Below are 17,123 nucleotides of genomic sequence, written 5' to 3' on the forward strand. Positions count from 1 at the left end.
GAAAAAAAATTATTATTAAATAAAATATATTAAACTATATTAAATTTATAGTAATCACTGCAGGTTTTAGATTGTGGGGACATAGACACTATAAGCATTCTTTGAAACAATACATTTGACCTTAATTACATTTCAGAATTAAAATAAAAAGCGGAAACAAAGAGGCCAGTGGTTGACATCACGGATGTAAACCTGTCTTTGACTGGTCATGTTTAGTAAAGGGTGGTCATTAAAACAACAACAACAACAACAACTAAAGGGTGGCCTTAATATCAAGAACTGGTACGTGCTCACACAAGGCGGTCCAGTAGCTGCAACAGTGCAAATAAATCCAGTTCTAAATTTCTTGCCTCAGTCGTCACGTCTTTTTGCAGACAGGAGCAACACTGAAGTTCTCAAATAACGTGTGGCTCCTGTAAAGGAGGTAACTCATTCGTCACATGCATGTTGTGGCAATACTATTTAACCACTGTGGCTACTAATGACAAGTCACATTAAAATGTATGACCACAAAACAAAACAAAACAAGAAACAGAAAGGAAATCTGCTTTTCAAGTTACTCAGCTGGCAGACTGCTCAGTAATTCTGTCCTTTCTGAGAACGAAACCCCACTTTCCTTTAATTTTTATCTATTCCTTCTGCATTCATGCCTATTACAGGCTCTAGTTGATTAACACTGCCCGTTTATCCCCCTCGCCCATCTTTCTCAGCCCCAACAAGCGAGCCCATTGGACTGTGTGTCGATGACATCAGTGACACCTCCATCTCTCTGAAGTGGAGGGCCCCTGAGAGGCTGGGCTCCTCTGAACTTGACGGATATGGAGTTGAATACTGCAAGGAAGGCTGTAAGTGCTGGCACCGCTCCACTGCATGATCCCCTCCCCCATGTTTTATGTAGAGACAATTATTATTAATATGCTGAAACTAAGACAAACAATTCAACAGTGCACACTAGTAACTGAGTTCCCTGAATTTATATATTTTTTTAATTTCATACAGATCAAACCATTTTAGGTTCAATGATGGATTCTTAACAACAACATATTGTTACGTAGCCAGCCCCTGATTTCAGATCAGCAAAATTTAATGTTGTAAAATAGCAAAATGTTTTGAAATGCCTTGAAAGATCCAGCCAAGGATTCCTCAAAGTTTGGATTATAAATATATGTGTTCAACAGTTTCAACAATAGATGTGTTGAGTTCAGGCAAGATTTGGAAGCTACAACTAAAAGCCACACACCAGCTAGATACAACTGAGCTTTGACAGTGATCAGCAAATTTGAAATTATATCTGTAAGTTAGTAGTTGCCAGTTGTCGGCAAAGAGTCATGACAAGGTGAATAAAATGTGCAAAAGAATGGATGGCTTTCAACTTGTCAAGTTCAGATGCCCACGTTTGGGATGAGCAAACTTCCACTTCACATTACACGGCAAGATCACATTGTTGTAACCCTGTTCAAATATTATTAATACTTGGTTGCATGTCATTACAATGTCAAAAGCATAGCTGAGTTTTTTGCAACACCAGATCAAGATGTTTATGTTGCAAAAGCCTAACCTCTTAGCCTGGAGCTCCTTTCTATCAGTGTTTTATAGGGGACAATTATCCACTTTGTGTTCGCCTCAGGAGGGAAGTGTGGGAATTGGCAGTGATTATATGGTTATATTAACTTCCCCATGGGTCAGCAACATGTAAATGTCCTCACAGGAAACAGCTTTGCATCCAGTTCCAGTCTGAATACACTGGTCATCATGAAGTCATCAGTTTCTTACTGTTTCGCATGGTTTGTTTTATTAGTCAGTTTTTCCCAGAATAATCCCACTGAGATTAAAAAAACTCTTTTTTTTAAAGAGACTCCAGGTCAAGATGAGCAGCAGACATTATTGATCATGCAAACCACAAAATCTATCAATTGTATAAGATGTTAAATAGCTGACAAACATAAGCATAATTTTGTCAGAACTTTTAATTATTTTTAATTTGTTCTGGCCACAGCGGATGAATGGATTCCCGCCTTTGAGGGTTTGACAGAGAGGACGTCTGTGATCATCAAAGACCTCACCACTGGAGACAAGCTGCAGTTCCGTGTGCGGGCCTACAACATGGCGGGGCCAAGCGCCCCCGCCACCTTGCCACAGGCCATCACCATCAGGGAGATTATGCGTGAGCTTTTGCAGATTTATGTCCTCTTTTCTCTTTGTTTGTTTGTTTGTTTGTTTCTTTCTTTCTTTCTTTCTTTCTAATCTCAGAAATGTGGCTCTATTCAGTATTAATCTTTTAAGTTTCACTCAAATGAATGAACCTGAGAGGAAAAAATGTCCTGCCAAATGAAGTGTTAATGTTCACACACACACACACACACACACACACACACACACACACACACACACACACACACACACACACAGTGTTTTGAAGTATCACTAAGTGCCTGATGAAGAGAGTCCATGAGGGCCCAATGAAGCAACATGATAACTAATAGATAGTCTCATATAGACAAAACCTTCTCCCTGCTACTTATTGAGTTTATGACTGAATGACTGAATTTATTCCTTGATTTGCTGATCTAAGCTTTCCCCAACTGTATTGTAAGTCCAAGTTTATTTAAAGCCCTGTATTACTCAAAGGGCTTTACATGCCCACAAGTTCAAAACAGGATGAAACCTGTTGACTTATTCATCATAGTGAGCAAGAAAAAACTCCCTAGAAAACACTTAGCTGTAATGGCATTGCATTTGTTATTACAATAAAATAATGTTAGTTACTGTTATTATTAATGCCAGTCTTTCCGTTTTTCTGTTTTTATACAGAGCGTCCTAAAATTTGGGTTCCCAGAAACCTCCGTCAGACTCTGATCAAGAAAGTCGGAGAGACTATCAACCTTGTGATACCATTCCAGGTACAATATGCTGAGAGAAATGAGTAATAACATAATACCAGATAACACATTAGTCCAAAAGCTATCTCAATTACTGCAATCTAAGCACTTTACTACATCAGTGTGCAGCTTTCAGATGCTGGTGTTACTGGTGAAATATGGTGAAATACGTAGGTGCATGTTTACATCACAGCGACAGCTGAGAGTCTGCTGCTCATGTCCCAATCAGCCTCTGTTCCGGTCACTAAAATGTTACCGAGAATACTGTTGGAACAAATTATTGGGGGAATAAATATTTTAAAAATATTTCACTTTATTTATATCACATGTTAGCATTATTGTAGCAATAAAATAACCCAGATTTCCTATATTGTATACTACAGCGTTTTGCAATGTCTGGGTATTTGAAGTGGGTCACCAAATCATTGACACAGTAACATACGGGTTTTAATGAAAATGTTCTAGCAATTAAAAAAAAAATGGCATTAAAAAACTTGAAAACTTTAGCAATGCATCCACCAGTGTGGTAAACCGTTTGTTATGCATAAACATGTACTTTTGTGTTTCTTGTAAGTAGATGTGGGCCACAAATACATTTGAGGTTTTCCAACTTTGAAAAGGTTAGAACCAGTGGTTTACTGACTATTACTAAATTAGTAAATAATGTAATTATTGAAAACAGTAAGTAATATAGTAAGTGGTGAGTGACATGTTAATAAAATAAATTAATCATGTGTATGTTGTAGTTATCGGTTAACAGTTACTTTTTATTATACAGGTTAAGCACTTAAATACTTTTTTAAGTATATGAATTACCAATGATTTCCAAAATATAAAGAAGCATTATGCGTGCTGATGTTTTTAGCAGTTATCTATTTCCCCCTGATGCAGGGTAAACCCAGACCGCAGGTCACCTGGACTAAAGACGGGGAGCCTCTGAACCCCACCATGGTCAGCGTGAGGAACAGCGACACAGACACCATCCTGTTCATCCGCAAGTCCGACAGAAAACACTCTGGGAAGTATGAGCTCCATGTGCAGATAGAGAACGTGGCGGACACAGCCAGCGTGACAATCCAGATTGTTGGTAAGGACTGCACAAGGTGAGGCTTGGAGAGCTGCGCTTTGGGATGAATCACCTCAGAGAAAGGACAGCTCAGTAGCAATCAATCAGGATTCAATCTACAAATTACTTACATGCAATAGCATAATGCATGTTCTGTTAACTGCAAAATTGTTGTGATTTTATGATTATTTTTTTTGTTGTTGTTTTCTCCTCTGTAGATCTCCCTGGGCCCCCTGAGGCCCTGAAGATCATGGACATCTGGGGCTTCAATGTGGCACTGGAGTGGAAGCCCCCCAAGGACAGCGGCAACTGTGAGATCACAGGTTACACCATTCAGAAAGCCGACAAGAAGACCATGGTGAGCCTGCAACAACACACAACAAATGTCTTTGCAGAATATTCAAAAGAAGTATGAAACAGGCAAAGGAATTTGAGCCAGGCACCATATGAACATGACAGAGACACAGGGTCTCAAATCAGTGAACACAGGGAGGTCAGACATACGGCCTGCAGGCCAAATCTGGCCCACTAGCACGTCACATCTGCCCCACTAGCACGTCACATCTGCCCCAACATATCTTTAAATCAGTTTTTTTTTTTTTTTTTTTTTTTTTTAAATCCAATTATTATCAGCTATGCGTAATAAGCAAAGTAAGAGGTTTGAATGATAAACTGGTAAATGGATGATTAATGATAAATTATGATAAATTAATTAGAACTAACACTACAAATCGGCTAGCTGCTGCCTGGAAGAGCAGTATTTCTTTCCTCTGCTTTATGTAATTCTACATTAAGTGTTATTTTCATATGCTGGCATGTGCTTTGTTGTTAGCAGGCTAATAATCGATAATATTAATAATGATAATAAGACAGAAAGTAGCCGAAAATATCCAGGTGTTGACTCAAGTCATGTTGATGTTTCTTTCGCAAAAACATAATCCGGCCCCTGTGAGGTCTCATTTGAACGAATGCAGCCCTGAACTAACCAGCGGAAAATCACCTTTATAACATTTATTTATTCTTAAATGACATGCCTTGTTTGTCCCAGGGAGAGGCCGTGGTCTCCCTCTCCTTACCGCTCACTTTGCTCTGGCTCAGTGTGAGTGGGCCTGTGGGGCTAACAACTGAACCACTGCTAAGCCAAGTAATGTATGTACACTATGTGAGTGGAGGAATGCTACACGGACACAGAGGGATATTTTGGCCTCCCTTGTGACACACAGTGTAATCAGCCAGTGCCGGGCACAGGGTCTCCTCTGTGGGCCAGGAGCGCTGCATTATGGGCCTGTTTGCAAAAGCTCACCATCCACCAGCCCCGAGCTGCCAGGGACCACGGCGGCCAGGAATGCCCTAATCTTAGCTTTGTAGCCATGACCTGATAAAGCCCCTCTGTACAGCGACGCAGGGACATTGTTGTTCTGCTCTGCATGGATGATGGCATGCTATTCATGTTTCACTGTAGTCATTATTAGACTCAATTAACTTCTCTTGCACCACATTATATAGCAGGCTTGGGGATGTCAGATTATCATGTTACCAGTGATAATATATCTACAGCATAACACAGATGTACTTCTAAATATAAAAGTGCTGGGGCTGTTCCACTGTTTTTGGCACCATTCTTAACCTGTCATGTTCTTTCCTTAGCCAGAATGTATTTAAACCTTGTGCCTTTACTAACCCTGAAAGATTTGTTTTTAAAATCTTGAATCCATTACGTAATGTCAGCTGTTCCACTGAGACAAGATCAAGAATGGATTTTGAAATCAAATCTGTGCGATATCTTGATCAAAAGTGTCTGAGCTCAATCCAGATTGTGTCAAGTTATGTGGATCTTATAAACTCTTGTGACACTGATTCAGCATTTCATTTTTGCATATAATAGCACAGACATTAATAAATGGGTGTCTGATAAACTGAACACCTATAAATAATACTCTTAGCTATAGATAATCCTTAAATTGCTTTAAACGCCTTTCAGATTATTTAGAGTTCAATAAATACTTTTTCCACATTCAAATTAATGTCATTTTAGTTGTTCAGTGTAACATTATGTGTTGTATTTTATGTCTTCAGCCTTTATTAGTATGAAACTTTCTTACTTTTCATCAGCTGGGAAGAATTGCATGAAAGCCAATGAGCTCCACTGCATGTTGTTGAAATGGATCCAATGTGAACATATGCATATAAGACTGATACAATATACAGAGTATTGGAAGAACTGAAAAAAAAGAAAAAAAAAAACAGGCTGAAAAAGTGAAGCTGTGAAAGCCCTGACATGATGTGCTTCTTGAGCAGGAGTGGTTCACGGTCTATGAGCTGTACAGGAGGACCAACTGCGTGGTGTCTGATCTCATTATGGGGAATGAGTACTTCTTCCGTGTCTTTGCCACCAACCTGGTGGGCCTGAGCCAGGACCCCTGCAACACAAAAGACAGCGCATTCATCCAGAAAACAGGTGGGCTGTGACTGCACATACATTACTGAGCACAACACACTCATTATTGATTATTTTCCTTTCAAAGAGAAATCACATGCAAGATCCTGTCCTCATACCAAATAAAGACAATTCAGTCTGAAGGATGTGTGCTGCAGCAAAACCAAAATTAGCCTTGTCTGTCCTCAGGTATGGCATACAAGCCACCCAGCTACAAGGAGCACGACTTCTCAGAGGCCCCCAAGTTCACACACCCTTTGGTGAACCGGTCAATCATAGCAGGATACAATGCCACCCTCAGCTGCTCAGTCAGGGGCATACCAAAGGTGAGTGGGACATTTGAATGGAAATTACTCTGCTTTGCAAAAGATGTTTTTTAGAGAAACAAAAACAGGACAAACACTTGGTGTAACCATGGTACAGACACTGAGGGGGTCCAAATGAGAACTTTTTACCTTTTAAGAAAGTTTATAGTGTTCACTTTTTGTTGACATTGTGGAGAAGTCTTGCAGTGGACTCCATTATATTGAGAGATGTTTCTAATTTTCTGTCCTCCCTGTTTATATACATGAGGGGGACAGAATAGTAGAAACACCACTCAATAAAATGCGGTCTGGTACAACAGCAGCACGAACTATGAGTTCAATGTCAAACATAGAATTAAATGAACACCTCTATTACAGAGTCAAAAAGAAAACCTGAGCATAAAGGAATAGTCTGTGATTTCTCCAAGATAGTGGCTGCCCCCCAACTTCATTTTGGTCAGTAGTTTACTGTTTTCTGACTTTAAACGCACCTACCAATTAAACCTTTTCCAGTGGTAGCAACTGCGATAGCTTCAAGTCAGGAAAAATAAGGCTAGATACCCAAAGTATGCTTATGAAAATAGAGGGAAAAAATTACCATGGATGCATGGTCCAGTAAGAAAGTAACCAAAAAAAGCTGTTTCAATAGATTCAGTCTGGCCTGAAACATTTTCCTAAACAGGTCCCTGAGTATCGACCAAAGATCAACACTTGACAGTTTCACATACCACTCCCATTCACTCTCACTCCCATAATAGAAGGTGCAATGGGCCCAGAGCTCTGGCAATGAACCTCCTAGTGACTCAGAACCAATGTCCATCTGGGGGCTTTCATGAATGCTGAACATGCCAATCTGTGCCCCCCATATCCCCTCCTCCCCAAAGAAGATGCTATAGAAGTAGGGAAAATTTGCCTGATACTATTAATAGACTTTATAATAATTGTACAAATGATGTGTTAAATCAATCAGCAATAATGGTAATAACAATGGACCAAAGAAGAAAAAAAACACATATTGTTAAAGTGGCAGCCTCTCACACCGTCTCTCCGAGTGCTAGTGGTAAATAACAATCACCATCATCAGTGAAACAACATCCACAAGATCAAAACAATGATTACCCCCATTTGGATTGTGATCAATGGCAAAATTGTGGCATAATTATTGCAGTTTGTATTAAAAAAAAATGTACCTTATAACACAATATCCTACCCTGTTAGCCTAAAGTGACGTGGTACAAAAACAAGATGGACATCTCAAATGAAGCCAAGTACCGCATGTTCAGTAAGCAAGGAGTCCTGACCCTGGAGATTCGTAAGCCCTGTCCCTTTGACGGAGGAGTGTACATGTGCAAAGCCGTCAACGCCAGTGGGGAAGACATCGTGGAGTGCAAACTGGAGGTTCGCCGTAAGTATAGCGCCAGGACGAGCGGAGAATTGCATGCTTCCTTGGCTGCATGGCCCGCTGATGCTACCATGTCAGAGCAATTCCCCTCTTCTAAAATTAACAGGAACTCAAGTCTTGCTGTAAAAGGAAAGCCGCCATCAAAAGTGTCCATCACTTATCAAGGAATATTAATGGATCTAGGAATGTTCCCCCAGTCAGTACTTTAACATTTGAGAAGAAACATACAGCATTCAATATATGATGGAAAAAAAACCCTCTTGTAGGATTGAAAGATCTCCTCAAATATATACCTCTGATAAATTTAGCCTAGTTCCTTTAGAGACCCTAACTACTCCAACAAGCAGTTATCTTCATGCCGAGTACAAACAAGCATGTAAGAGAATGTCTTATGGTCAGAAGATTAATCTGAACATTGGTGATTTTTTTTTTTTTCGCCCAACACAATACATTTTAGAGGTTTTCAGTGAAAGTTAATTCCATGATCCATCAACTCTAACAGGTGTCTCTTCCACTCTGCAACCCTCACCCATCACAACACTGTGTCCTGTCATGCTTCAACCCATTCCCATCACCTGTGCAAACATGTTTCCTCAGAGTGGTCAAGGTAACACCCACCCAGCCACTGTGATAAATGTTTCTGCTGGATTTGTCAAATCACCCCTGCCTACACATTAACTGCTGTTATATTAACCCTTTTAATTTCAATGAATGAATGAAGATACATTCTTGGGCAAGCTTTTATGTGGCTCATTCATTTAATTTGACATGTTAAAGTAACTTTACTACATGGAAAGGGTGAGAAATTTGATCTTTTGTCATTTCAATGCATCAGTGCATTTTGTGCATCAAGGTAAGTATCTGATGATGTGAGACATTGCTGAGGGTGATATGAAGTTACTAATATCAGCACTGGCACCACTGTATTACACCATTGTGTTCCTGACTTGCAGCTCAAATCATTAAAGAGGAGAAGAAGTAAAAGGTCAAAGATGCTGAGAAGGATCCGTCCTCAGCGGGCATCCTCAGGGACCCCGGCGTGTGTCGGCGGTGTGTCGGCAACAAGAAAATTCTTCAGCTTCCATTAGACCTAGTGCCACTGGCCTTTTTATTTGAGCACCACTTCCCTCTTGTGAAATCATCTTGAATTAGTCCTCATTGCCGCTCTGTTGTATGTTTATGTATTCATAAGTAGTGGGTTATTCAGCTGTCTGAGGCTCATGCTTGATTTGGATAATTTGTTTTAGATGAGGAAAGTATCATTTATGAAATTAATTTACAGTTTGTCATCCTATTCCTCACTCATTTAAATGGCTAGGAAATTGAAAATGACTACAAATGACTGGATAATACTCTGCTTTTGAGTGCTGAATAAAAATAAATAAAAAAGTGCATATATGCTTAATACTGTGAGTGACTGCATTCAGACATAATGTCTTTTTCCTTATTACTATTAATTCACACTCAGCTGTGGAAGTTTGAGGTGATTTAAAGCACCAGGTGGAGGGCAGCACTCCAGTGGCCCTTCTTCCTTGAACCTTAGCCACATGATTGCTCTGGGGTAAACAAAGCACAAACAACATACCAATAATGCAAAAAGCACGCCACTGAAACTCAGAAGTCATCGGCATGAACAAGTATTATGGTAACAAAGCCTGGCCAAAGCCAAAGGTGTCAGGCATGTGCCCAACGTGCACAGCCCAGGGATGTGGGTGAAGGTCTGGAATAGACAGCGTGTCCTCTTGCCACGGATGCCATTCGTCAGGGAAGTGGAGCACACAGTCACCTTCAGTCTCGCGGGAGCGATCACAGAGAAACAGTCTAATAATACTGTTATCATTCAGCAGTGTGTCTCTGATGACTTGAAAATGGATATTTCCTGCTCTGGTCAAGTCGCTTTTACAGCTGCAACACATCCAATCAGCCTAGTATGTCAAATTATGTCTCAAGGTCACTATAACATACAGTGATAACTTATAGTGCCATTCAAAAGAGGGTAACGGAGGGAAGCCAGGAGTGGTGGCTTCACAAGAGAGGGACCAGGGCTCTACTGTGAGATACTAAGACATCAAACCCCAATCTGTCAAATAGCTTGTCACTTGAATAGAAAACTATTTCAAAGTGCTTTCATTCAATACTTCACCCAAAAACGACATATTTTGTATCTTACTCAGCCGAAGTTGTCTTGAAGGTTCAATTAAAAAAAGTTAATCACATGCCTCAATAACTGTGATACAGGACCCTTTGGTAAATGTTCATATTGGTCATCTGACAACATCTAATGGCAACATTTTGGCTATCGGTCCTGTGCTGCTCCATACCGAATACAGGTCTATACCAAAAAAAGAAAAAAGAAAGAAAGAAAAAAAAAAAAAACGGTAACACTTTACAATAAGAGTACAACAATGAACGTTAGTTAATGCCGTAATAAACATTAAGTAACAGGTAATAAACATTAAGTAAGTTGCTAAGGTATTAATTTATGTTATTTAGGGGTTATTGTAGCTATTATTAACATTAGTAAATGCCATAACAATTATTAAGTAACAGTTAATTAACTATTATGGCATTAAGTTAAATTGTTGTACTCTTAATGTAAAGTGTTACCAAAAAAACAACAACTTTGAATTTCACTGAACCAAGAAGATGCCTGTAACACTTCAGTAGTCTGGTTTCAATGTGCTACATGCTGTGTATTCAAATAAACTTTTTGACATTTAGGGAGAATTCTCTGTGGAGCAGCATGGTACACTTTAGTAGACACGTCTTGTAACACCAAAGATAACCACAGAGTCTGGTCTCAGGGCTCGTGGAACCCAAGATTTCAACTGCAGCAGTTTCTTTTAGAATAGAGCTGAAGGGGAACTTCAAAAAACACCTGCGAAAAGGATATGAAAATGTCCATTTCAAATTCTCTCTCTTCATGCAACATTATCCAGACCTTGGTTTATATGTTCAATATGTCTCATACCAGGCAGTTTAGCTAAAAAATAATCAGTACCTGTGTCATTTTTTTTCCCTTTGGTCAAAGTTGCCAACCAGCTCCATTCTAGTAGAAATGACTACAGTTTTTGAAACTTATTCATTGGACATTCAAGACCTTGGAGTGAGAAATGATACGGTATATAAAGGCTCTGGGTGGAAAAATTGCTTAAAGTAACCCTGAAATTACAGGCTCTGCCAAAGTTTCAATAAAGAATACATTCTGTGAATCACTAGTGTTGAACAGCATGTTTCAGGAATTATTTTTAGCTTATGAAATAGTCAGGGGAATTATTTTATGTAAAACCAAACATATTTCATCTTTACTGCTAGTAAATGGATTTGAGAATGCACTATTTCATGGTTCAGTTTGGAATATGCAACAAAAAGAGCGATGCATCTTCATAGTGTTAATATTTCATTGAAATCCTCTTCAGTGCTGCCCATAAACACTGATTTTACTGCAGCGTCCAATGGGGATCGTGACAAACAGAGGGAGGATAATGTTTTTATTTGCTGAGGAAGTGAACAGACTTCCTACAGCATTCCTCAGAGAGCCACATTTGAAAGCCTAATTAAGGGCAGCGACACAAATTAGATCAGGCTAGAAAGCCCACATGGAATACGTTTGTTCCATGTCTTTAATATGCGACAATGTCTATTTGTATTGTCCTTGACAAATACACAATCAAATTATTGTTTGACATCATGTCCCAAGAAGCAGTCGATCCTGCACCTTATAACTCTGAGCGGCTTTAAAAAACTTAAAGCTGCACTGATGGGGCCTCAGTGCTGTTGGCACGTACAAATATCTGATTAAATATATGATGAAGACAACAGTAAAGGAGCCGTTTTAATCTTATTAAAACTAAAACAAAGGTGGATAATTTTTCAAAAATGCATGTGTTTTTCCAATGTACCTACTGTCTAGAAAAAAATCAAATAAAAATCAAATAAAACTACTTGGAAAGATTTTGAATGAAAACCTACAAATAACATTTGTATTTGAGCTGAAATATAGTGAGATACTTTAATATCTTGTATTACAATGCTATATCTATAAAAGATAAAATACACAAACAATTTCATAGTTTAAAAAAAATCACAGTATACAGTACATAAATTCCTCCCACAATTTGAATTGAACTAAAATGATGATGTACAACCAGATGCATCAACACAGAGCCAAGAAAGCAAACAGAGTGATAATAATAATATAGCAAAACAAGACGTTCTTTTGCAAAGCACTGGTGACAGCCACAGTTGAGGAGGTAGCTTCCTTAGTTAGCATCCCATTCTTAATTATTTGTTTTTGTTTAAAATAATTTACATACAAATACAAAAACTGCACTACTCAAAAGTTTTTTTTTTCTTTTACATTTTCACCAGATGGGACTTGAAATATCTCAAACAATCAATGGACATTTGGTTGGTGCTAGAAATGACACACCTAGTCACAATATGGTGTTCAATAAAAAAAAAAAAAAAATCAATAAAATGAAAAAAATAAAGAGCAAACTCTACCCATGGAAAACACAAAATGGCAATATTATGCATTATATGGACACAAGAATGTCTTATTGATGGGAAAAAAAAAAAAGTTTCCCTACATTGCCTAAATTCCTGAGCACTCACATGATGCGCACTTGTGGATACATGCTCTGAGGGTGTATCCACCTTAATGTGTACAGTCATGCTCCAGCACACTAAACATCAGTCAGAGAACAATCCCCTAACAGTCACACACAACGTCATCCAGGTCAGTTCTCAGCATGAAAAGTGATCAGCTATAAGTAGGCTATTACAATATGATTGTGGCCCTCCTGTGACAGCCTGTGCACTGGAATTGGACAAAGAAGTTACTCTGACTTCTGGGTTGCAAAGAAATGTAAGAATCAAATATGTTCAACTTAATGGATAATTCCTGTAATAATTCAATCTGGGCCCTGTTTTCCCCAAGGTTTTGCCATTGTGCTGATCGATTCTGGTCAATGATTTCACTTCACTGTAGAGCCCCATCGACCTTTCACTTTTCAGGGAACGCTGCTGTCCAACACAATCCAAAGTGGACAAAGGCCACAAGCTGCTCAACCCAAAAAGCACCCAAAACATGCCCCTTTCACTGTAGCTGGACGTCTTCCCACAGCTGTGATTGCAGGTATCACACAACACTAAAGTTATCCGCCCATTTAATACCTCTTGGCTTTGCTCACACGGTTCCTTATTATAATTCCTCAGACTGATTGTCCTCTAAGGCATTCACATCAAGTCAGAGGTGGAAGAACCGGAGGACATTTTGTCACTATGAGAGTATTCATGTGTTTAACTCATCAGAACATCTGCAAGCAAAATCATTTTTATTACTGATTTAAAATCAACTATAAATAACTACATCAGATAAATCTGCTTTTAGTGTGAATATAATGTCATTAATTTGGACCGTCGACAGAAGTGGACAGTCTGATACGTTTACTACCTGGGCTGATGTGCATAGGCAATACATGACACCAGGTAGGACAATTTGGGATTATCAATTACCACCAAGAGAATGAAGGCTGGCTGGTGCAGTACATCTAATATGAGCTGAAAGCGGCATCAGACGACCTGAACGTTACACTTGCAGGCTGGTTTACACTACAAATGTATCTAACACAGCCAAATGTTCATGTTTCAGGCCACATGTCGATGTAACATTGGATGTAGCCAGGTCTCAATGAAGTGAGTGTTATTGTGTTAAAAAGGACATGTTTTTGGTGTGTCTGGTTTTATCCTGGCCCCACTGGACTGCATTGGAGAGTACTGCCTCCAGCAACTGAACGGTACATAGGGCTCTACAGTGAGAAGAATTGACAACACTTTGATCAGAATTGATCAGCATGATGGGAAAAACCAGGAAAATAAAGGCCCAAGTTGGAAATAATTGGACTTATCCTTTAAGACTGGTGAAAACAATACAGTGAACTCTCTCTCTCTCTGTGTGTTCAGACCAAAGATTCATGAGCAGCAGTGCGTCATCAGGTCTCTCTAGTTGTTGCTGCCGCCAGAGGGCGGGGCATTCAAGTAATGCTGCATACATCAGTGTCAGTTAAGATGACACAAGACATACTTTACTGTCGCTGGCCATGACAGGCCTAGCCAAATAACCTTTTTTTTTTAATGTTTAAACTATTTATATAGTGAGCAAAAACTCATTACTTTCAGCTCTTGGTGTCACTTTGTTATGTGAGTATGTTTTTACACACAAGAATGTGACCTGGTTCTTTGCTTCAACAACAATGGGTCATTTAGCTCCATGAAACTGGAAGCAGCAACAATTACTGTCCACCAGGGCAATATGAAAAATATTTGCTGGGAACTTTGGTATACTGTAGAGCGAGGTGTTAACAATGGGAAGAATATTAAATCCCTATCTGCAACTGGTTCCTGCTTCAGTGCTTCGCTGCTAATTTGCATAAAGGTGACATCAGCTCAGCTTCACCTGGTCACTCTGGGTGCTGGCGGCACTCGGCTGCCACAGCGATGGTAGCCCCTGGTTGCCAGCTATCAGTGAAAATAACTGATTGCCAGATGCTTTTGTAGCTCATGAATATTTTGGCTTGAGCACAGTTACAGTACCATGGTGCAATGGAAAAAAAGTAATTTGTCAAGAATTTAACATTTACCACAGGAGGTGCTGCTGTCTTGGTGAGTGCTTGGGTTCTGCATTCATCATTCAAAGGCCACCTTTCATATACCTGAATTATCTTCACCCAGACATTACTACTACTCCAAACAATAAATTATAACACCATACAAAACCACCCAGCGCAGTTGTTGCTTAAACAGTGATATCTGCTACTTTTAATCACATTCGTAGTCTTACTCCAAGTGAGGAACTGCTTAAATAAAATGGCCATGATGCTCTCGTGAAGCGAGTGCAGGGCATGTATTATAATGTGGATTCTGGTCACATTGGGAAGGCAGGCAGGGTGCAAGTTATTGTTGAACATTTTGAACACTATTGCCCCCTTTACTTGAGGACCACCAATCATTCTCCTGAAAGTTATGTTACATTCAAAGAGAACTATAGCACGATACACTTGCTACATTTTTATAAAAAAAAAAAAAAAAAAATCAATAAAATATAAAATCAACAGTAGCTGTAGTGAAGCTTTTAAAATTGACAAGTATGACAATTACAAGAAAATGAAAAAGCTTATAAGTACAGGTGAAAACAGAGATGTCACAAAATCCTTGCCTTTACAAAAGAAGTGACATAATCTGAGGCTTGCAACATCGTGTTATCCAGTCCAATCTAAAGCAAGAGGCAGGCACTGGTGGCAAGAGTTTCCTTTGTAACATCCTCTGTTAGCTTGTATTATGACGCACTCAGTTCAGCTCAGTTACATCACCGGTGGGCAAAACATGCACTTACAGTCTTGAAGTTCAATAAGCATACCAAGTTCCCTTTAAGTGATTGATCTGAGTCTCTGTTAACACAGTAATTATAAAAATAAGTGCTTCCTGAACAGTCCATTAACAGGGTAGTTGGCACGTTTTGATATAACAAATTGTTACATATTCTTGTAGCATTAAAATTCACATAGCAGAGAGATCTGTGTGCACAGATAAAGCTCTGGGGAGTTCCTTAGTCTTTGACACGAGGTATGTTATATGAGTAGTGTACGAGAGGAAGCCCTCTGCTCTGACAGAAGCAGGCTCTGCCACAGGCCTGCACCTGGTCAGAGCTATCTGATACAAATGAGTCTCCCTCGTCCGCGTACTCAGACTGAGCTGAGGGCGTGCTACTGTCTGCCCAGTATCCCTCTGTGCGTTTGCACACTGCAGCTCCAGCTAAAAGGGTTGGGCAGCTATGAGACTTCACCAAGTGTCTGCAAACTATGGAGGATGAGGGGGAAGAACAGGTTTTGGCATGCAGTGCTGCCTCGCACTGCTCACACACAACTGTCTCTCCACAGAGCTGTGAGTACACCCCACAGTCAAAGCCTAGCTGTATGGAGGAGCCACCATCCATGACCCCAGACCCTCCACCACCATCATCTCCCTGACTTTCAGCACCAGCCTTCACCTCCCTGGCTGCTCCTCCACGACCCCGTAGTCTCTGCCAGTCTTCCCTGAAGGCTGGGCTGAAGAACACATAAAGGACAGGGTTTAGGCACGCAGGCAGGGGGAAGAAAATGAGCGTGACAGACTTGGCAATCTCTGGGCCGCCGGCAGTGGAGCCTGACCCGGTCAACAGAGGGGCAAAGGAGAACGCTGCTACAGGGCAGAAAAATATGCAGTTGGTGAAGATTAGCCAAGCTACGTGACGCAGAGCACCGGTCTGCTCTGGGTCTGCCAGATCCACCCTGCCCAGGTGGCAGTACAGCTGGGTATAGACAGCTGCAGTGAACAAATAAGCCAGGGCATTGAGCAGGACAAGAACTACTGTAATACTCAAAGCCGGACTCTCACCCCCGGCAAAGGGCAGACAGAGAGGAGAAGCCGACTGGTCACTGGAACTTATAAGAGGCAGGCAGGCTGCAGCGGCAGCTAAGAGCCCGAGTAGTCCTGCAGCAAGCCTGAAGCGTTGATCTCCTCTCCAGCATCCCTGATGGCTGCCAGCACCCCTCCTGGGTGACACCATGACCTTCCCCAGAAGCGCTCGCACTGCCACGCTTCGTTCCACAGCTGCCAGTGAGAGTAACAAAACCGCCCACTCAGAGGAGAAGACTGCCAGAGCTCCTGTGATGCGGCAGCCAGCGCCCATCTCCCACCATACGCCAAACTCAGCAAAGGAGCCCCAGGTGGCAAGATCAAGCACCGTCAGCACTCCGACGTACAGGCCTGTGAGCAGGTTGGCCAGGGCCAGAAGCCCCATCAGTAGCCTGGCTGGAAAGAGGGATGGAGTCAGGGAGTGGACGGGGCCTGGAGCTCGGCGGATTGGGGAGAAGGTGGTTACCAGCACCAGGCTGTTAAAGACCAGGGACACCAGGCAGATGAACCAGACTGTAAGACGAATCATCCAGTTGCCGAGAAGATGCTCACATGGTTTAAATGCTCCTGAGGGGTA

The 17,123-nt window shown here is 40.7% G+C and overlaps 2 protein-coding genes across 2 annotated transcripts in view; one reads left to right on the forward strand and one right to left on the reverse strand.

Annotated features, from left to right (window-relative positions):
• mybpc3 (myosin binding protein C3) overlaps positions 1 to 9,091 on the forward strand; it is a 37,520-nt gene extending 28,429 nt beyond the window's left edge. The window contains exons 22-30 of the mRNA XM_030082127.1: positions 711 to 845; positions 1,997 to 2,164; positions 2,812 to 2,900; positions 3,771 to 3,966; positions 4,164 to 4,303; positions 6,244 to 6,403; positions 6,572 to 6,708; positions 7,906 to 8,092; positions 9,043 to 9,091. Of these exons, the coding sequence (XP_029937987.1) occupies positions 711 to 845; positions 1,997 to 2,164; positions 2,812 to 2,900; positions 3,771 to 3,966; positions 4,164 to 4,303; positions 6,244 to 6,403; positions 6,572 to 6,708; positions 7,906 to 8,092; positions 9,043 to 9,071 (1,241 nt within the window). The 3' untranslated portion in view covers positions 9,072 to 9,091. The remainder of the gene's footprint in view (positions 1 to 710; positions 846 to 1,996; positions 2,165 to 2,811; positions 2,901 to 3,770; positions 3,967 to 4,163; positions 4,304 to 6,243; positions 6,404 to 6,571; positions 6,709 to 7,905; positions 8,093 to 9,042) is intronic.
• Positions 9,092 to 11,958: 2,867 nt separating this feature from the next.
• lgr4 (leucine-rich repeat containing G protein-coupled receptor 4) overlaps positions 11,959 to 17,123 on the reverse strand; it is a 44,189-nt gene continuing 39,024 nt past the window's right edge. The window contains exon 18 of the mRNA XM_030048354.1: positions 11,959 to 17,113. Coding sequence (XP_029904214.1) covers positions 15,699 to 17,113 — 1,415 coding nt within the window. The 3' untranslated portion in view covers positions 11,959 to 15,698. The remainder of the gene's footprint in view (positions 17,114 to 17,123) is intronic.

This window comes from Myripristis murdjan, chromosome 3 (genome assembly GCF_902150065.1).
Source record: "Myripristis murdjan chromosome 3, fMyrMur1.1, whole genome shotgun sequence".
In the NCBI taxonomy this organism is placed as follows: Eukaryota; Metazoa; Chordata; class Actinopteri; order Holocentriformes; family Holocentridae; genus Myripristis; species Myripristis murdjan.